General features: G+C 42.6%; 1 protein-coding gene across 1 annotated transcript in view; it reads right to left on the bottom strand.

Annotated features, from left to right (window-relative positions):
• Positions 1-2,966: 2,966 nt before the first annotated feature.
• Positions 2,967-21,969, bottom strand: part of LOC107118845 (polypeptide N-acetylgalactosaminyltransferase 13) — a 233,140-nt gene continuing 214,137 nt past the window's right edge. Inside the window, exon 10 of the mRNA XM_015421224.1 lies at positions 2,967-3,107. Coding sequence (XP_015276710.1) covers positions 2,967-3,107 — 141 coding nt within the window. The remainder of the gene's footprint in view (positions 3,108-21,969) is intronic.

Below are 21,969 nucleotides of genomic sequence, written 5' to 3'. Positions count from 1 at the left end.
TATGGAAACACACACTCTACCACTGTCCCTTATTTACGAGACATGGCCTAGCACCAATACCTGGTAAACATTATGGTTGCCTCAGTCTTGCATTTGAAAAGGTGTTAAGGAATTCCTTTCAAAGTTTACTACTGTGTTCTTACCAAAGTTCTCCTAGTTTTAGCCCCCCTCCTAAGTCAGATTTCTGAGTGGAGTGTGGACTAGTCTTGATTACAGAAGAGACACAAAATGCCACTGTAGTGCTTTCCTTTCGTCCTATGATGACAGCCTGTTTAGGCGGAGTGCCTGCTTCAGAAGCTGGCACTGGACAAAATGCTACCGTAAACAAAAATGGGCTGAAAATAGCCTCCAGCAGGGACTGAGTGGGGAGTGCATGCTGGGGATTTAAGGCAGTAGCCCTTGATACATAAAACAAGGTGTTCCCTATTTTCTTCTGCAAGATGGAGTGCATGGAAAGTAAGACTGCTTAATTAGAATTCTTTTGGAATTGGGTTAGATATGCTCATCCTCCAGAGGGGAGATGTGAATGCCTAGACAAAACAGAGTGGATAGCTAAACAGAGGCTGTGATCACACAAGCAGTTTGGCCCGACACAGCCACCCCTCTGCTCCGGCCCAAATGGGCGCAGTCACACAGCCACATCTGTCAGGCATTCCCTGGGCATACTCACCCCGTCCAAGGACAACTTGGAGCCAGGTTAAAAAGGCACCACATCATAAGTGGTGTTGTTGGTTCCGTACACATTCATTGCTCGCGGCCGGATGACTGAACACGGTAGAGTATGCGCAGAATGGATGGGCGGTCTGAACCTGCAGATCCGTTCCCACCACTAGGAAATTTTTTGGAATTTTTGCCTATATGTGCATCTGTGCGCATGAGCACACATGCATGTGCATGCATTTTGAAAAATGACCGGACAGCATGCTCCATGGCTGAGGTGCTGCAGTAATGTGGGTGCTTGACCACAGGTTGTCCACATGGGTAACCTGCAGCAGGGTGTGCTATGCCCTGCAACAGTTTAAACAAGTACAATTAGAGGTGGTGCCATATCATGCCATGACGCCAGTGTGACCACAGCCAGAGTCTTTATTTTATTCTTTCTCAAAGTCCACTGCTGCCATACTGTACACAAAAAAAGAAATCCAGTTCGCCGCGCCGCGCGCTTCTTCGTTGCGCGCAGGCATGTGTTGTGATCGACGCCTCTCCGTAACCACGGAAGCTCCACGGTACCTCCACAGAACCTCCACAGGAGGTATGATCACTTTACTGCGTGTTAGTTTGCCCCGGGGCAAACAGCCACACTTCTCCCCCGCAGTTTCCTGCGCGTGTGACCGGGGCCTTTGCATTGCAATGTGGTAATGATATTGGTGAATTCATACCACTCAACAATAAAGCAGAACTCAGATTAAATTTCTGGCACAGCAAGTGCCCCAAATATACAAAGTGTGTGAAAATCTAGACAAAGTTTAGCACACTTTGTGCATCGATAGCCCCAATACTGCTCATGAATGACCTAACCTGGGGAGATTCCAGTGTTACAAAATGGCTGCCCCTGTTTAGACACAGGGATATATGCCAAATAATTGTCCTTTTTCTTATATTTAGCAATTCTACTGTGCCTCTGAGGTGAACCACGTCCTGAGAGTGGCTATGACGCAGGCCATCAGCTTATAATTACATATGTGTTTTAATTATCCCAGCTCCACTGTTATCGTGCATCCTGCATTTACTAACTGGTTTTATGTTAATAACTTTTTCAGATACCTTCCCAATCTGCTAAATATACCTAGAAGATGAGTTTTCTAGACAGAAAAGCTATAATAATGAGTGGGAAAGTCAATGATTAACCCAATAAAACTTAACTGGAACTCAAATAGAGTCTCTGCTCCAAAGGTGCTGTTGTATAAAACAGAGTTATTTCCTAGGTGATTCATATGATCAAGTTCTGCTTTCTGTTAGGTTTGTGCAACGTGTTAATAAAGTGGCCACAGGTCTTACTGTTTCATAGTGATTTATGTTTTTCTAAGGATCTGTATTATTTCTGTATTATACTTATGGCGACCCTATGAATGAATGATCTCTATAACATCCCACCATTAACAGCCTTGCTCAAGTCTTGTAAATTGAGGGCCACGGCTTCCTTGATTGAGTCAATCTATCTCATGTTGGGTCTTCCTTTTCCCCTGCTGCCTTCAGCTTTCCCTAACATTACTGTCTTCTCCAGTGAGTCTTGTGTTATTTGCATACATTATAAATTCTGATCTGTGTTGCCATTTATTATTTTTGCATCCTATACCCTATGGCATCCTTTCTTCAGTTTTGTTGATTTTACAAAAAAAACCCTCCCAAATTATAAAAATGTCACTTTTTTGGTACGACATTCATTATATACAGTAAACTGATTGCTCATGAATCCTTTCAGCTGAGCATCCCTCTGGTTACCACTGGCACCAGATAAAAGTTAATATTCTTCCTCTGTTGCCGTGAAGGACCAGTACAAGCACATCAACTTTGTAGAACAAATGATATAACCTTTCACAACGCAAAGTTTCATAAGGCATTTAACATCGTCACTTTCAAGCAAACATTACGTGACGTAACCGACGGCAAAGCCCAGTGGCCCCCAGACCTTGGAGTTTAGCTTTGTAATGCTTTTCATGACTCTGATTTTCCCCAAGAGTATCATTTCTTGGTAATAATGAAAGTTAATGTCCTAATGAGCTCCTCTGTTGTTCAGCTGAATGATTAAAAAATTGAGGGGGAAAGTGCGAACATGCTTTAAGCAATTTAAAAAGTGTGGTTTTCCCCCTGACAGGTGGGCTTTTAACCAAGCATCCAAAACCTCTCACTTCACTTCACTGACAGCTAGGGAAGAGGAATGCATCTTTTTAGTCTGATACAAATGTGTGAAGTACAAAAGTCTAGAACCTTACAAGGCCTGAGGGAACAGCAAGTCTCTCTTGGCTTTAGGCACCCAAGGTCATGTTGCGTAGCAGCCATTGCTGAGATCGGCTTTCGTTGCAGTCCTTCATGGTAGGAACCATTTTGTCTTCCTCAGACGGCTCGTCAAGACACTGGTTACTGTTCACATGCCTCAAGGTCAGTCTCTTAAAAAAAGGCGAAAGAGATGGTTTTTAGTTTCAAATAGTTCATACACTTCTCAAGACAGGAGTGCAATGTCCACTTCAGCATCGCTAGACAGACTCATCCCTACATCATTTAGGTTTCTTTCTGATATTACCTTGTCAGTACAGGAAAAAGATAGATTGCAGCAGCTTCCATACCATAAATGTAACCTAAGGAGGGGGTCCTGTAATTTATCAAAGCACAGACAGGTCAAGTACCATCAGATGACTTATGTATGGGCACATAAAAGAGGCGTATATGACTATTCAGCACAACACTTTCCAGCATTGTGGTAAAAGTAGCAAGGTCACAAACCATGCTAAAATTTAATATTGCAGGTGGACTGCAGTGACAACTGTGGCACCTCTTGCACTGTTCCAATCCCCAGAATTAAAACACAGATGACAAAGTAAGCCTGTTACTCATGAAAATCTCCAGAGAAGGAAAATGTCAAGTTCTCTTCGTAGAGTACTTTATAGAGTACTTTATTTAAAATGTTTAATGGCCTCGGTCACACGGGCCGGATATCACCGGGGGGGGGGGCGTGGCTGTTTGCCCCGCAGCGAAATAATGCGTGACTGCGCGATCAGGCATCCCCTCGCGGTCCCGTGGTTAAGGGGGGAGGTGTCGATCACACGACGTGCCAAAGAAGCGGCGCGGCACGGCAAACGGGGTTGTGGGGGTTTTTTTGTAACCTGAAATATGTGCATGCCCCGTTGGGTGCTTGTGCGCATCCCTGGAGACTTCAGGAAAAAAAACCTTTTCGCAATGGGGCATGGGCGGGCACCGGATGCCACTGGAAACGCGATCAGATGCCCGCCCTTGCCTCGCAGTTTCCAGAAACTAGTACCTCCGAGGTACTAGTTTTTTACTGCGCGTCTTTGGCAGGAAGCCTCGGGTGAGACACGGGAGCTCTACGCTTCCCAGATGTGGTGGTGAGATCGCACCCGGAAAATCCGCCTGTCTTCCGTCCCTCCATGTGACCGGGGCCATAGCTTGCTTTTGTCCCCAAATGGACTACTAGTGGCTCACAACATTTTTTTAAAAAAATAACAATAAATAGACTAAAACCAGAAGCAGGGACATTCAAAAGCTGTCATAAATCAGACTTGCCAAGTACAGTCACCTTCCTAACATTTTCAGAATGGTTGTTTCAGAACAGTGGAGCTACCCATGTGAAAGCTCAAGTTTGGGCAAGCAGTGACAGTCCTTTAAGTATGTGGGTCCAAAAAGCAGGAACCACCACCTTGAACTGAATTCAGAAACAAATAGGAAGCCAAAACAAAACATGTCAAAATAGTGCAAAGCAGCTAGTTTCAGTAACAGCTGAGCTAATGCAGTTTACCAACTGACCTTTCTTCAAGGGCAGCCCCATACAGAACATGTAACATTAATCTAGTCCTGATGTTCCTGCAGCGTGGATGTTAAATTGGTTGAGTCTAACGGTGGGTATAACAGCCATACTAAATGAAGGACTGCCTTGCTGTAGCCACAAACCATAATTTCTGATCCGCTTCCCTCTGCACCTTTTCTCTGCTCTTGCCACCTGCTGGTCTTCCTTCCTAGATTAAATACTCCCCATTACTTACAACTTGCTTAAAATGAGCTCTAAATGTTTTACTGTAGTAAAGCTGCAAGACCTTAAACAGGATAGACCAGAGAAATATCTGTTTAAAATAAAAGGCTGTAATTATGATGGTGTACTGGCTACTAGTAACTTGTCATAATTCTGGAACGCAACATTATTCTGGGTGTAAATGCTTCAAGGATTTTACCGCATTCTTTTTATTTATTATCCACGTGGGACAGTCTTGACGCTCTGAGCAGCTTACATGCCTGCAGCCCCAGCATGTTTGAAATGTAAATGATGTTCAACTTTTCTGACACAGAATGCATTAGAATATTGGATTAAGCTGATTATCAGATGGATTCATGCACTCCTCCTGAAAAGTTGAAACACCACTTATAAAGTACCCCATAATCTTTAGCTCTAAAACAAACTTAGTTTTACTAGCCATTTAGGATTTTTATTGGCCAGCCCTGCATCAATATTCCCATTGGACAGCAAGGATTATTTTGCTGGTTTACAACTTTTTGATAATGGTGAAGATTTCTAGATGCTGATCTTTTTTCAAAGCACTTTTGAAAGGTTACAGTCACACTGGACATTACCTGCTTCAGTACCCAATATACACACCGGGATCCTTCCAATAATCGTTGTTATTCTCATGTCATCACAGAATTGGCCAGCTGAGCAGCCTTCCATTGAACTGTGCTATTTAAAGAAGCTAGACTGAAATGCCGTTTGTCATGCTTTGTAAATGTTTTCCAAGTAACCTTTTATTATTAAGCCAATACACCTCCTGGACCTTATAGAATGGAGGGCCTTTTTCGGGCATGATAACTTTGCCTTTATAATCTAGCCATTAATATCCTCCGGTATAGATAATCCTGTTTTCGTCATGGACTCCCCTGAACATTCCAACACGCTCCAAAATCAGTTCACTCTCTGATCTGTCATTCAGAGGGTCTCCCTATCCACTGGCTGCTTTGCCTGAGTCCTGCCTCCAACATTCTAAATAGTTTGCTTTTCCTCCCCCTCCCCACAGCCAGTCAGAACACAGAGGTCATTTGCATATGTGGCCTCACTAGCCTTTCCCTCTAACATTCTAAACAGTTTGCTGTTGATGTTCTGAGGTAAAATAAATTTCCCCTTAGTGTCTGTTGGGGGAAACCATGGTTGCAAATCTCCAGGTGAGGGCTAAAGAGCACTCAGAATTACAACTGCTTTCCAGATGGAAGAGATCAGTTCCCCTGGAGAAAATGGTGGATTCTGTGTCCTTATATCCCGCTGAGATGGCCCCTGTATGACAGCCAATGTGATGTAGCAGTCAGGGCTTCAGCTATTAAAACTGATGTCCAGATGACCAAGATCAGTTCTCTTGGAGACAATGGTTGCTTTGGGCAGTAGATTCTATGGCATTATACCCTGCTGAGGTCCCTCCCCACCCCAAACCCTGCCCTCCCCAGGCTCTACCCCTCAAATCTACAGGTATTTCCCAACCCAGAGTTGGTAACCATGTAATCGGCTATGGTACCACTTTCAAGACCCTTGGAACCCAGAAAACATGGCACAGGAGGAGGTGCTTTTCTACCTTAGCTGCCACTGCATAACACCCCCCTCCCCCTCAAAAAATAAGTCAGAGGTGGAGAGAACCATATCTGTTAACATGAGGCTGTCCTCCCATTCTAACCACTTGGGGCAGCAAAATGACTTGAGACAGCCCTGCCTTATCACTAAGCAGAAGGAAAGAAACTTGACTTGCCTCCCACCATTTTCCGCTTCCCTCTGGCGCCCCACCAGCCACAGTCGGGACACTCATCTGGAGCTTCCTTCTAGATCTCGTTGTATTTCTTCCCACAACGGGCATTACTCCTAGTACTACTATAATTTTTATTATAGCATAGATTTCATTGGTCACTGTCTATACAATTTCCAGGTTAGGAAGTGATCTTATTTATTTTAAATAGATAAGGTAGTGGGAAGAGAAGCATTTCTGGGATTTTTGTGTCAGGATGCCTTGATATACTGGGTCACTGCATATCTTGCTAATAACATCAGTTCCTTGGCAATTCTTGTAAATTGCTTCTCCAAATAGGTGAGAAAATGTGGAATCTTTACCATCTGTCCCAAATGAAATACTCTCTGGAGTAGGGTGGCAAATATGAAGAAAGGTTTAATTTTCAATTTGAATACGTGTTGGGCATGGAAGCAATCATCCCAGGCAGCTCATGCATTCTGTCGATGTGTGCACTGCATGCGGGCTTTCTTCGGTAGTAATCAATGCAGAAGAAAATGCTTACTATGGCAACCAATGTATCCAAGGATGTCAGTTCTATTTCAGAAAGCATTGCTTAATAAAATGCTGAAAAACTTCAACAGCGTGGTGTATTTTACACTGCTCTGCTACCTTTCACTTTGGAAATGGACAGCATGCATTTATAAATCACAGCTCTTTTAGACTGTCATCGTGCATTTACATCCTGCCCAGTGATACAGTGCTGAAGATCGGAAAACATTTCATGGTGGTGAAGGGGGAAAAAAAATCAACAGTGACTCAATATATGCAACAAATGTCATCTATGCTTTGTAAAATTACCCTGCAGTCATTCTTTGTGACCCACCAAGCCAAACATAACCCATTGGTACCCTATTGCAACCCACCATGAGCTTAATAACCTTTTTTTGTGGGGGGCTGCCTGCCAACAACTGCAAAAATGGGAGGAGGGGAAAGAATATTGCTCATCTGTCAGGCTGGTGGGTTACAGGGAGTTTAATGGATCAAAGTTTGTACAGATCTTTGTAGGGAATTCCTATTCTTTGAATGATTTCATTGTGTCCTGGACTGGTTATCATCCCAGAACTCTGGAATTACAACTCAGTGGGATACTAAAATAAATAAATAAATCTATGAGAAGACTATTGCAAATTAAAACAAGATTTACCCAATGTTTCAAAAGACATGGAATCAGGGAGTTTAGATTCCAGATGCAATGCTTGGAAAATTCCAGCTCTACTCAACTCAACTGTGGAAGAATGTTAGCCAAATGTTTTATGATTCATTCATGTATATGTGTGTTTGTGTTAAGTGCCATCACGTCACTTCTGACTTTTGGTGACCCTATGAAATCATGTCCTCCAAAACATCCTATCGCTAACAGCTTGTTCAGGTCTTGCAAACTGAGGGCCGTGCCTCCAACTTTTCTTAGTATTATTGTTTTTTTCCCAGTGACTCTTGTCTTCTCATAATGCGACGCAAGTACAATAGCTTCAGTTTGGTCATTTTTGCTTTGATGGAGAGTTCAGGCTTGATTTGCTCTAGAACCCAGTTATTTGTCTTTGTGGTGGTCTATGGTATCTGTAAAACTCTCCTCCAACACCACGTTTCAAAGGAATCAACCTTTCTTCCTGTCAGCTTTCTTCATTATCCAGCTTTCACAAGTCCATGCTTAACAATGAGGAACACCATGGCATGAATTAACTTGATCTTGGTCACCAGAGACACATCCCTACACTTACGAATCTTTCCTAGCTCATTCATGCCTCCCTTTCTCAGTCTCAATCAGTCTCCATTTGGTTTCTTGATTGCCATTTCCCTTTTGGTTGATGATGGGGCCTCTTGAACCACTTCAGTTTCTTCATTAGATTCCTTCAGTTCCTTCCACCTTAAAGTAATTGTGTGAAAAAATGGTACTTGCAGCTCAGATATCTCCTATCCATCCATACCAGGTCAGGATCTCTACTTCAGGGTAAACACACAATGAAAATGTTTTGGTTTGTATGTCTCCATGTACTTAACTGCACTGCAGTAGCTCTCTCACTAAATGGCTATGAAGCATGGGGATCCATATGAATTAGAGACCTTGTGAGCATAATCTGCCCTGTAATCAATAATGATAATTTGTTTACAACAAAACAGAACAGTAAAAATTAGCTTAAGGCTCTTTATCCAGTGGCACCAGTTCTTATTTATTTAGCACCTTGACGGAGAGAAATAAGGGGGGGGGGAACACACTGCAACATTTGTCAATTCAATGTTTTAAAAAGTAATGAAACCATTTCCCAGAGACAGTTTCAGTGGTGAGATTGCACAAATCTCTAACTTTCTGCAAAATGACGACACTCTGTTTCACGCTGGATTGACATACATCCTGTTTCACAACTTCATGTGCTGTACAGGTTCTACTGGGAAAGCTCATTAAGGAACACCTCCCCTGAGATTATGCCTCTCAGTTTAAACAAACCATCATGCAATTCCCAAAGGAAAGCCTACATCTTTTACATTAGATCATATAGCCATTTCATATTTTGCAGCAATGTGAGAACATTTTTCCTTAATTATAAGAATCTTTCACCAATGTCATTTCAGGGTAGCTCAATATTTTAGACTTAATTAAGTTGATAATACTAAGAGTCATAGCCAGAAATTCAAGCAAGCTTACAGATACCATGCAGTCTGATCAGCTGCGCCTTTGTATTTGTTACACCATTTCACATTGGACAAAGATATTATTGAGTTTTTCAATTGTCTTCTTAAAAAGCACTTGTTTTTCCTGTTCTGTTGTTATGCTATTACAAAAAGCCTGCTTTGTTTGGACAATCATCAATTACATTGGGAAAATATTACCAACAAAACCATCCCGTCTAGAATACCTTGTTAATTTTTCAGCACCACAATTATTACACTGCGGCAACCTCAAGCTGCATAAACAATTATAATAAGAAAAAAACCCTTCTGTTTTCTTTAGTCAAACATATGTAAGCTTGTTTAGAAGAGTTTACAACACCATTCATTATGGCAAACATAGTAGAACAGCATAGTGATTCTGCTGCTTCAGCAATTTGTGGAGGGGAATAACAAATTATTATCAAGCTGGATTGTGGTTTATTATTTAAAACAAAACTTTGAGGACGACTTGACAGTTCTCTAGAGAGGTGTAAAAATGTTCTGGAAACAGTTCTGAGAAAATCACAGGGTAGGATCCTGTGATAAGTGTCTGCTAATGGAAGGTAGACCTGCCAGTGTGGTGTGGTGGTTAGAGTGCTGGACTAGGTTCTGGGAGACCCAGGTTTGAATCCCCAATCTTGCCATGGAGGCTTGCTGGGTGACTTTGTGCTGGTCACACACTCTCAACCTAATCCACCTCACAGGGTTGTTGTGAGGCTAAAATGGAGGAGAGGAGAACAGTGTACTCAACTGTAGGTCTCCACTGAGGTGGGGTATAAATGAAATAAATAAATCTTCACTGACATTCCCTCTCCCACTACAGACACACAATTCACCCTCATACAGTTCCAAATTAGGATGCTGGAGAAGACTCTTGAGAGTCCCTTGGACTGCAAAGAGATCAAAAAAGTCAATCCTAATAGAAATCAACCCTAACTGTTCCCTGGAAGGTCAGATACTGAAGCTGAAGCTCAAATACTTGGGCCACCAAATGAGAAGGGAGCACTCACTGGAGAAGACCCTGATGCTGGGAAAGATTGAAGGTCAGAGAAGAAGGGGATGGCAAAGGATGAGATGGTTAGACAGTGTTATCGATGCAACGAACACGAAGTTGAGCAAACTCTGGAGGACGCTTGGAAAGCATCCGGTTAGTATGGGACCGAACCCATGCTTTAGATGCATGATAAGCAGCTTATGTGAAAATGAGGGAGCAAGCTTGTAAGCTGTTGTGGGGAGCAATGTTCCCTCTAAGCTGTGGCGTCTTATGAGCAAAAATTCTACTTTGTGAGCTACTGGCCTTAAAGTTGTGAGCAAGTGATTTGGCTGCTGCATAGATTAGTTTGCTTTGGAGCCATCCTTTCCTGAGCTAAGACAAAAATGTGTGAGTTGGAGGCTAAAAAAACCTGTGAGCTAGCTCAGACTAACTCAGCTTAGAGGGAACACTGGTGGGGAGATGTTCTGAAGCTATGGCGTTGGGGCATGGGCTGCTGACATGGCACCTAGATGGGGAGGTAAAGTGAGGTGTTAGAAATGTGCAAGTGGCTTGCAGAAGCAATGTGGGGAGTATTGCAAGCATGCACCTGTAAGTATTTAGGTGGGACATAATAACAAACCGGAAAGGATCAACACGGGATTAAGTTGTCGTGACTGCCTGTTGCCAGCACATGCAAATGGTGGTGCTCATACTGTTGCTACAAGTGGCATTTTTTTTAAAAAAAAATGGAGGGAGTGTGGGACATGCCTTATTCAAAACGTGGAGCTTGACTCACTTGCTCGATCCGTCCGGTTTATAGTCACCCATGGTGTGATGCACCTTAATATCACTATTCATGTTGCTTTGGAGTACGCTATGCAGATGCCTAATGTCTCCTGTGAGTCTTTACTTGGGTTGAGTGTCTGGAACCACATGAGGAGACAGCAGGTGGTTGGTTCAGGGAAGGGCTGTGGCTCAGTGGCAGAGCGTCTGCTTGGGTTGTGGAAGGTCCCAGGTTCAATCCCCGGTGTCTCCAGTTAAAAGGGCCAGGTGGTAGGTGATGTGAAAGACCTCTGCCTGAGACTCTGGAGAGCCGCTGCCAGTCTGAGTAGACAAGACTGACTTCGATGGAACAAGAGTCTGATTCAGCGCAAGGCAGCTTCATGTGTTGGTTCAGGAAGGAAGTTCTAGGAATGCTCATAGCAGCCAAGAAGATTATGCCATGGCATGCTCAGCTGATGGTCAAGTTTGCAATTCTGTGCATACTTGCAAGAGGGTAACATAATGGCTCTTCCAAGGACAGTGCAGTAGTGAACTTGTGAGTTTAAACCACAACCACAGTTTGCTAACAAGCTCATTATGAAATCCTTAGGGGTCTCTCACCTTGGTTGACCTTACAAGGCTGTTGTGAGGACAGGAACATGAGCATGTGAGAAGAGCCCTGCTGGATCAAACCAATGGTCCATCACACAGTGGCCAACCTGTAATTTCCCCCTCTTCCTTTCATTCAGGGGTTGTTTCAGTTTAGTGATCCTGCTTTCCTCCTGTGTGTAGCTCTTACAGACTTAAACGGAGGGCTGCTGAGGCTGTGGCGTAGAATCTATTGGAGGGGGGAGCTTGGAGAGAGAGAGAAGGGGGGAGGGCATTACGTCACTTCCGGGTGATGTGCGCGCGCTTCGCGCGCGTGCGCACACACACACTCCGGCCTCCTCACTTTTCCCAGGGCCCCCCCACTAGGAAGGCTTTAGCTACGGCCCTGCTGGGTGACCTTGTGCTGGTCACACACTCTCTACCTAATCCACCTCACAGGGTTGCTGTGAGGCTAAAATGGAGGAGAGGAGAACAGTGTACTCTACTGTAGGTCTCCACTGAGGTAGGGTATAAATGAAATAAATAAATCTTCACGGACATTCCCTCTCCCACTACAGACACACAATTCACCCTCATACAGTTCCGAATTATGATGCTGGAGAAGACTCTTGAGAGTCCCTTGGACTGCAAAAAGATCAAATAAGTCAATCCTAAAAGAAATTAACCCTAACTGTTCGCTGGAAGGCCAGATACTGAAGTTGAAACTCAAATACTTTGGCCACCAAATGAGAAGGGAGCACTCACTGGAGAAGACCCTGATGCTGGGAAAGATTGAAGGTCAGAGAAGAAGGGGATGGCAAAGGATGAGATGGTTAGACAGTGTCATTGATGCAATGAACACGAAGTTGAGCAAACTCTGGAGGACGATGGAGGGCCTGGCGTGATGTGGTCCACGGGGTCACCAAGAGTCAGACTTGACTGTCCGACTGAACAACAACAGCAGTTCCTGTGGGACCCCTGTCCACCAAAAGCAGCATTTTGGGAAGCCTTTCAGGTTGCAGTGAGAGGAAAAGACAAGGATGTCCCAATCTGATGATGCAAATGTCTTTCATTAGCAGAGATTTACTGGGGGATCCAAGAAATAATACTAACACAAAAATGCCCAATATTTACGCAGCAGACATTACTGATATGCATGAGGCACCAAAGGTTGCTTTAAACATGAGGAAAATCAAGGCACAAGAACTGATGGGAGTTTATTAGATAAAGCTACTAAATCATCTTCATTCAGATCCCCCTTTACGCCTTATTTTCATAGACTGAATTCTTGTGCCAGCCTTTATCCCTTATACAGTACTTACTGGATTCATTCCACAGTGAAATGAGAGCCTTGGGAACAGACCCAGTACATATGTTGAGTACCTGCATCACTGTGCAGAGCAGGTATAGCCAAGGTTTATACAACTACTCTTTCCATGGTGACCAAATGTCCATATTGGGCATTTTCATAACAAACACACAGAGTGGGAGAAAGCAATCCCACAACAACTCTCCAAGCAGACAGTTTGTAACAAACACCACAGTACTGTCTAGAATCCATAATATCACACATGATGCGGTATGTATACTGCAATTCGAGATTTGCTCCTGTCTGGATTTGAGACAAGGTTTTTTAAACTGAAGCAAACATGATCTTTGCATCATAATAGGACCATTCATGCCTGTAAACCTAAATAGCACATTTCTTAGCAGATATCATTTACATTCTTATTGTATCCATCCTTGTCAGTAATATACTTGACAAACTTCAGTAAGTTTCACAGCCACTGCCACCTTCTCCCAGCATTGCTCCACAGCCATGGCTGTGGGTACTCCACACCCGTTTTTGCTCAAGGCAGCTCACAATAGAAATGATAAAATTAAAATAGCTGATAACAAATAACATCAGATGAATAAACACAGAGAAACATTATCTAATAACAAATGCCCCGCATGGAGATCCAGTCTGAAATATACTTAGGAGACAGCAGTTGTTTACAGATCAAGATGAATGGTTCTGCCAAGACCTCAGCAAAAGGCTTTGCTGAAATAGAGTGGCCTAAAACAGCTTGTGGGCTCTAGCCAGAGTAGATGCTCTCTGCACCTCCTTTGGAGGGTGCCATCACATAAAACGTTGAGGCTCTCAGGAAGGTCAGGGTTGTTTACCTAAAAGCAAGGGCATTTAAAAAGAAAACCATGGCCTGAAATAAGATGTCAAGTCACTCTATGCAGGGACAGACTATCGCATACCTGCCGACAGCCAGAATTTATGCTCTATTCTGCAGACCAAGCAGGGCCAGATATAGAATGAAGCAACTTCAGGTGGTGGTGGGAATTGGTGGCAGCAACTTCCCAATCCACCTACTGTTGGTCAGCTGCTCACCTGCCACCCTTTTGATAGCTTCCTTTGCCTGGTGGCCTCTTGAATTAAAAAAAAACGCACACAGAAGAAGAAGAGGAGAGATTGGATTTATACCCCGCCCTTCACTACCCGAAGGTGTCTCAGAGCGGCTTACAAACTCTTTTCCCTTCCCCTCCCCACAATAGACACCCTGAGAGGTAGGTGGGGCTGAGAGAGCTCTTGACAGAAACTGCTCTTTTTCAAGAACAGCTCTTATCAGAACTACGGCTTGCCCAAGGTCATCCAGCCAGGTGCAAGTGGAGGAGTGGGGAATCAAACCCGGTTCTCCCAGATTAGAGTCCGCACACTTAACCACTACACCAAACATAGCAAGGTGTGTTATGCCTTTTTCAATACTTCTTTTCACAAGAGTTTGGCCACCCAAACATAGCAAGGTGTGTTATGCCTTTTCCAGAACTCCTTCTTTTCACAAGAGTTTGGCCAGAATTGGCTGCCTGTTGCTGGGCCAATCAAAATGGCAGCTGAACTCATGCATGGCTTGCCACATTATTTTAAATGAGAACTGAGATGGCAAAGAGGTAAGGAGGGTTATCTCTCTGACTCCAGAGCGGAGGCTATGGCAATGAAGCTTGTGCAAGGAAAACTCACCTTAAGCTGCCCCTGAGAATAAACAAAGCATGCAATAAGCTCCTAAAAAGGCACAACATGTTAGTCCTTTTACCTGAGTGTTAGCTGTGCAACACTGCTGAACTCGTGCTAGGTAAAAGGAGTGATTGTGTCATTTCAGGAGTACTGTTCTTTTGTGACACTCAGTGGCTATGAAATTGATCATCTCTCCTGCAGGCACCAGTGTTACCAACATATCGGGAAAAAACAGATTAGTGCCATATTAGATGATACAACATCACAAGGCTCTCTTTGTATTGTAGAAGATGAAGTGGGATAAGACTGGTTCATTAATATAGCTGCAACTTGGCTTACTAAAGATTTACTTAACATTCACACATGTAAACAGAACACATTTTTTTCCTAAGTACTATCTAACCAACTAAATACTATTTAACCTAACTTAACTAGTTAGGAGAGTAGAAGACAGAACAAGAAATAAGAAAAAACACAAACATAAAATGAGTTCATTCTGTGATACCAACCTCTAGACATTTGCTAAAGAAAATAGTCAGTGGGGCTGTCAAAAATATTTCTAAAAACCTCCAGCCGCGTGTAGTTTCTCAGCAGCCATCTTTGAGAACGACCGCCATTACACATCTCCACTGTGGGGCCACGGGTGCCATCTTCTATTCTGCTTATTGTCAGACATGATTGGGTAATGATATGAAGAAATGTATGTGTCTATGCGACAGAAGAATGGTACAAACAGAAATCACAAATAAAGAAACAGAAAACAAAATCTCCATAGGACCTTTGGCAAGGAGGTCTACCTAACAGAGTAATTGGTGCTCTCAAGCATAGCTGTAAGATATTTTTTTTCTACAAGTAATCCCTGGCTGTCACATAGCATAAATGATATAATAAAGTGATTGTGTTAATGAACATAAGATGATGAAATCTCACATATAAACAGTGTTATAAGGAGTAAACCTCAACCTAAAAATGCTGTAGAATTGTCATATAAACTAGGATTGATTGTATTAATTGTGCTAGCCATGATTCTTCTCTCACGGACATATTTTTTTTAACAAGTAAAGCAGAATACATATTGTACAAACTATCATTTTTTTAAATTGATGGTCCTCTCAAGGGTTGCTTAATTTCAAATGAAATATTCATTTTATATTAACTTAAAGTCAACCTTCCTGTTCACCAAAATCTAACTGAATAGTCCTTCTGACACTGTTTTTATGCAGCCGATTGAGATCACTTTCTTTTTTGGAGGTGAGAGACAACAGTTTTAAAAGGTAAAACTGCCATGCGTGTAGACAAATACTACATTGAAGAGGCTGTTCTAATCTGGTTTTATTCCTGATTGTGTGTGTGTGTGTTTTAAATAAACAATTAGAGAGTTTTTGATGGCCAAATCCACAAATCATTGGATATTATACTACACCAATCATTCACAACTGGGTTTGCTGACTCAGGAAAATCCAGTTACTACTGGTTACCTTAGCGTGATGACATAGTAATATCTAGTGATGAGTAGATGTTGCCTTTAAGAACTTTGCTATTGGACATACGGTGATCTTTGCTCCTTGCCAAGTCCTACTTTTCATTTATTAGCAGGTATGTCATAAAAAAAGGTCAAAGGGTTTTAGATAGGGCTGCCAAGTGGGGGTGGGTGGCGGGTAACCCCCCGCTTTGGAGGCCCGATTTTCCCCGAAGCGCAGCGTGGCTGCATCACAGGAAGTGACACAACCTCGTAGATCACGTTGGGGGCGTGGCCCCAATCGTAGGAGGGAAAACTCTATGGTTTTCCCTCCAATGATTGGGGCCATGCCCCCAACATGCTGTACGTCGTGCATCACTTCCTGTGACATTCTGGTGGTGCATGCATGCACATCCGGCAGCAGCTCCTGGACCTCGGCAACGCTCCCCAACGTCGTGCGTCACTTCCTGTGACATTCTGGCGGTGCACACGTGCACATCTGGCAGCAGCTCCTGGACCCCGGCAATGCTCCCCCACCGGTGAGTCCAATTGACTTGGCAACCCTAGTTTTAGACAGGACAACATTCTACCTTTGCTGCATTGCCACTGCTTACAGAGACACTAAAGGAGGTTAAAGTGTTTCAGCTCCAATGTCCTTTGATAACAAAGAGCCCTACAGTGAGCATGTCCTAGAGAAAGGGTCTTCAGTCTAAGGTTTCGAACTCTCATGTGGGTCAAGTATCCCCATCTGCTGGGTTTCAGAGTTCCTAGAGAACTGCTAGGTTGGGGGGGGGGTTGCTACTTTTTGGAAGGACATGCTGCTAACGTGCATGGCATACACAGACAGCAATGGTGCCAAATTTTTGCCTTTCTTTGTACGCATGCTGGGAGCAGGGCTTTTTTTTTTTTTGAAAAAGAGGTGCCAGAACTCTCAAAAGGGAAATGAAGTTTTCAATCTGTATACTGAAAACTCATGAACTTTTAAACATTTTAAAAAGAATGTTGTCAAAGATGATCCGGAACTCTGTTCTGGTACGTTCCCCCAGAAGAAAAGCCCAGGCTGAGAGGAAGCAGGACAATGAGGTGAGGTTCTTAGCACTGGAGAGGTCTTAAGCACAGGCAAGGCTCAGAAACCCAATCATTAAAAAATGCATTCCTATGAGCATATTCCAAATGTCTTCTATTGATCTAAGAATCTGTGCTATATTGGTTACAAAAGTTATCTGTTTCTGATCAGTTCCATGTTGTCCCCTACCTGCATTTCTGAAAGCCAAAATGGCAAGTAGGTATCTAACAGAAACTTTCAGAAAGTGAAACTGAAAACCAGTGGAGGCACTCACTTTGATCCAGAGATCAGCTAGAGGGTGCTTCAAAAATTCCTCTCAACACTCCGTAGTCTACAAGGGCTTCCTAATGCACTTAAACAGAGGAGGCAGCTCAGGGTACTCAAAGCAATGCACATACTAATCTCTCTGGTGAATGGGCCAACTTGCAGGCACTCTTTGGGCACTTTTCAATTCACACAGGAGCTCTGGTTTGGCACATCTAAGCCCAGTAAGCACAATTTATCAGTCTCAATCAGTGCCAAAAATGACAATGCAAATTTGGCAGAGGGCAAGAAAACTGAAACTTGCATGAGGGACTAGTTATTAATTTTTATTTTAACACTATCTACAGAAATACAACCATCCTCAAAATATATAGAGAAGCACCAATTATAAAGAGGTGCTCTGAGTTTATGGAAATTAAAACAAAGGGCAGAGGAACACAAAAATAACACATGTATAATCAGTATATAGTATCGCTTTAGTACATTATGAATATTAAAGATTGCCCACAGTATGGTAGTTGGTTTTCCTTTTTCTTTTTTTTAAGGAAAGTTGAATGGCAGAAATTGAAAGAGAAAACTAAATACAGCAAAGAGTTTACAGCTATGCTTGAGTACAATTGTTTAAAAATCAAAAATACACTGCAGCATATAGTTTTTGTGTGTGTTAAGTATTTCTTGCATGGAGAATAACAAGAAAATTTTGAGTGTCCTTATAATGTCAGTTTGAGTAAGCAGCTGGAACATCAATTTTTTGCTTTAGTTTCATTATGAATCTGAGATGCATGCTCATGTCTACTCCTTTTTCACTAGTGGAAAGGAAATGTCATGTGAATAAATTAATGGGAGCCATAACAGCCTTGCATATTTAAACAATGATTAAAACATATTCAACAGATCCAAGAGATAAACAAGGTGAGATGAATTTTACAAACATCTTGAGATCTTGAGAGAACCTATCATGTGCTTTAAAACCAGTGAATTGTATTAATTCAATAAAATAGATTCAGGTGGGTAGTCGTGTAGGTCTGAAGCAGCAGAACAAAGTTTGAGTCCAGTGGCACCTTTAAGACCAAAACTTTGTTGGTCTTAAAGTTGCCACTGGACTCAAACTTTGTTCTAATTCAATACAACTAAGATTATTTCAAAGCCATATGGAGCCCAACCTGTACTGTTTGCCTTTCCCTTAATCCTACCAATTTACAAGAAAGCAATAAACCCCAAATAACTATTAATCTTTCAGTTTACAGAGGTCCTGCATTTGGGGTGGAACTCTGAATGATCTACTAGGTTCAGCAAAATTATACTGCTTGACTGCTATAACTTAAGAACTGATCTAGTACAGGATTCAATGTAGACCAGTACATGGAAGTCTAGTTAATGCATGATGGCCATCCAAGGGTTACTCGACTAGTCCATCCAAAAAGAAACAGCAGCTGGTTGCTCAAAGTAACAAGGAACGTCTATACTGATAATCTTTAATAGGTCTGGAAGTACACAATAAAATGTCAGCACTGCAAGCACCTTAGGTTATAATTTGGATGGTTCTCCTATTTGCCAGATGTCTTCACATTCAGTTCTCCCACCCACCTCCTTGCATCCTCCAGCATTTATTCAACTTTCCTCACATCACTTGTTCACTGAGTGCTTTAAAAAGCAGTCTGGCATTACCATTTTGAATAAATGGTAAAAAAAAGGCAGACAGTTAGCCACCAAGTTCTCCTCTCTGAAGTATATGATGCTGATATTTACTGTTGTGTGGTTAACAAAATATGTTATTCAGCTGTACTACTAAATCAATGGGAACCTGGCAGTTTTTGGGCACAGGAAAACCGTAAATGACATTTTTGGATAACTAGGATGGCTGAAGATACCAGAAAACCACAACACTGTAGTGCTTAAGACACTGGTTCTTAATGGGGAGCATACGGCCTCTTAGGGGGTGATCTACACATTTCAGACAATGTTCAGAACTTTAAAACATTTGGGATTTTAGGCAGCCCCTTCTCTTCTTTTGCAGTATGTTTGGAGTTGTTTGAAACTGTTCAGTTTATTATGAAGATCAAATTTGTTCATCTGGATTCATTTTTAAAAACAATCTAGCATTAAGCAAAATAGAATCCAACGTAAAAATAAACAGTTGGCTGATGGCCATCAGGCAAAAGGGTCTCACTGAATATGTGTGACTTTGGTATATCATCAACGTAGTGGCCCGGTTTGGAATTATGTTTTATATCATTGTTTTTTAAATTGTGACCTGGATGGCATATGATGATAAAGACGCATACTTGGTGAGATGTAGTTAAGAACCACTGGCTTAGGACAAAGGAAAAATGCAGTCTTAAAACAATATGTGATATATATACTAGGAAAGGATATTTTTGCCATTTTGCTGTCACATCTTTAGCACTACTTGGAGTTAAGAGGGTTTTTTTAAAAAAGGAACCTAAGTCGACTAAAACAAAATATTTTCAACTACTAGTATTGGACTATGTGTAACTGGAAGCCTAACGTCCACATCGAATAATACAGTCTACTTGAGGCAACTAAGGGCTAGGTCAACACCACAGGAGTAAAGCAAGATTCTACACTAGAATCAATCACAGGGATTATCAAGTTTAAGTCACTTACCTCAAAGCTATATTCCCATTTACCTATATACTGACAAAAGCAAAGTACACTGTCAAACTTTAACCCAGGAAAATATTTTACTACAAGTAATGTTAATCTTCTGACAAACAGTTCTTTGACACGTTCATAAACATTAAATACTAGTCCTCAGAACCAACTAGAAATTATTTCTCACATAACTGAATAGACTTTTGTGTGTAAAAGGTACACCATTTTGCCAGTACTGCAGTTAAATAGTAAACTCTGCATGCAGTGGGTTATGTGAAGCTCCCTTCTCTGAAAATGGCAATTTGTGTAGGCACAAACTCCAAGAATAGTGTATGGGTGAATTGGAAATGGTCAGTGATGCAGTCTGAGGAGCTCTGGTCAGGGGGGGAAAGGTACTCAAATGAACATGTGCAAACACTGGTGTATGCTTCAAGTAGGGTTGCCAGCCTCCAGGTGGGGCCCAGAGAGCTCCCACTTTTACAACTGATCTCCAGCTGACACAGATCAGTTCTCCTGGAGAAAATGAATGCTTTGAAGGGTGGACACTATGGCATTGTACCATGCTGAGGTCCCTCCCCTCCTCAAACCTCACCCTCTCCTGGATCTACCCCCAAAGTCTCCAGGTATTTTCCAAGCCAGACTTGGCAACCCTAGCTTCAGGGGATCTGAAATACATAGCTACGGATCTTCACAATGCAGCATAAACGGTACAGAGAGGACAGATGCAATGGTCCAAAGGAGACGGTGCCAAGAAACAAAAAAGATGTCCAAGACAAATTGGGAATGGAGGTTGGTGCTTGTCATGGCTCAGATGGGGTGTCACCTGACACTGCCACCACTCTGGATTTAGGATCCCTTGAAAAGGCCCAGAGCACCCTCCCAAGACCTTCAGACTTCCCTTTAGGCTGAATAATAGGTGTGAGGACCAGGCAGAGTAAACAACAAGGAAAAGGTTTATTTTATAGGAGGTCAAACAAACAAGGTGCAGGAATAATAACAGTAAGGGATGAAAAGAAAAGGGACCAAATGCCCTAACGTGTCTAAACTTACTGTCCCTAGGTTACTGTCTCAAGTGGGCCTCAGTCTGCTCACCCTTCCTCTCAGGATGAGGGTCTCTTCCCTGCAGCAGCCTTCCTTCTGGCTCTGCCCTCTTGGAAAAAAGAACAACTTTTCCTCTGCACCAGCTCTTTTCCAGTCCAGTCCAGTTACCTTTATTGGCATGTATCCCTTGCAAACCCATATACAAAACACCACCAACAACAACCACAGCATAGAATAATACTTGCAAAATACAGAAACAAGAAATTACCAAGTAAGTATACCCATCAATTAAATAAAGGGCGAATAGAAATGGCACAAAAAAGAAATTTAGCAACAGTTTCTGTTATCTCAAGGTTTGGATTATCAAGAAGAATAAGGATCTTTAAGCAATCAGGATATTCTTCTAATTGAGTCAAAATAAAATTTAGACATTTCAGTTGTAGCGCATGGTAGAAGGGGCACTGCAACAAGACATGGGAAATTGTTTCGATATTATCATTTGTGCATGGACAACATCTGTCAGAAAAGGGCACACCCTGAAAGCGGCCAGTTAATAAGGTCGAAGGTAATACATTGAATCTCGCCAAAGAGAGGGCCAGCTCTTTAATGATGTTCCCTTTCTCTGTGATTGGCTAATTTTGTCCCCAAAACCTCTCAGGGGCTTTTGGGAGTTGTAGGCCTAGCCTCCTCCCACTGCTACACAGGCTCCCTGGGCCTGCTAGGCCCTACTGGCACAGCCCAGATCATGACACCCCCCACCAGACCAAATCATGGGGTCCTTCCCTGGATCCCCATTGATGCGATCGGCACATGGGATTTGGGCTGTGGTTTGCCCTTTCAACTCAATTAACATTAACATATAAACACAGTAATAAGTATTAACAAATGAACCACAAATGAAATAGAAAATGTACACAGTAAGGTGGCTAATCATCATAAGCTCATAAGCCGTGGCTGGGTGGCTCAGGCTGAGCAGGTTGAAGTTAAACCCGGCGAAGACGGAGGTCCTGTGCTTGAGTCGGACCGGATCGGGGTTAGGGCTCCCGCTCCCGACCTTCGATG

This window comes from Gekko japonicus, unplaced genomic scaffold (genome assembly GCF_001447785.1).
Source record: "Gekko japonicus isolate JY-2015 unplaced genomic scaffold, Gekko_japonicus_V1.1 scaffold331, whole genome shotgun sequence".
Taxonomy (NCBI): domain Eukaryota; kingdom Metazoa; phylum Chordata; class Lepidosauria; order Squamata; family Gekkonidae; genus Gekko; species Gekko japonicus.
The sequence above is the reverse complement of the archived record's forward strand: the minus strand, read 5'-3'. Positions and strand labels throughout refer to the sequence as shown.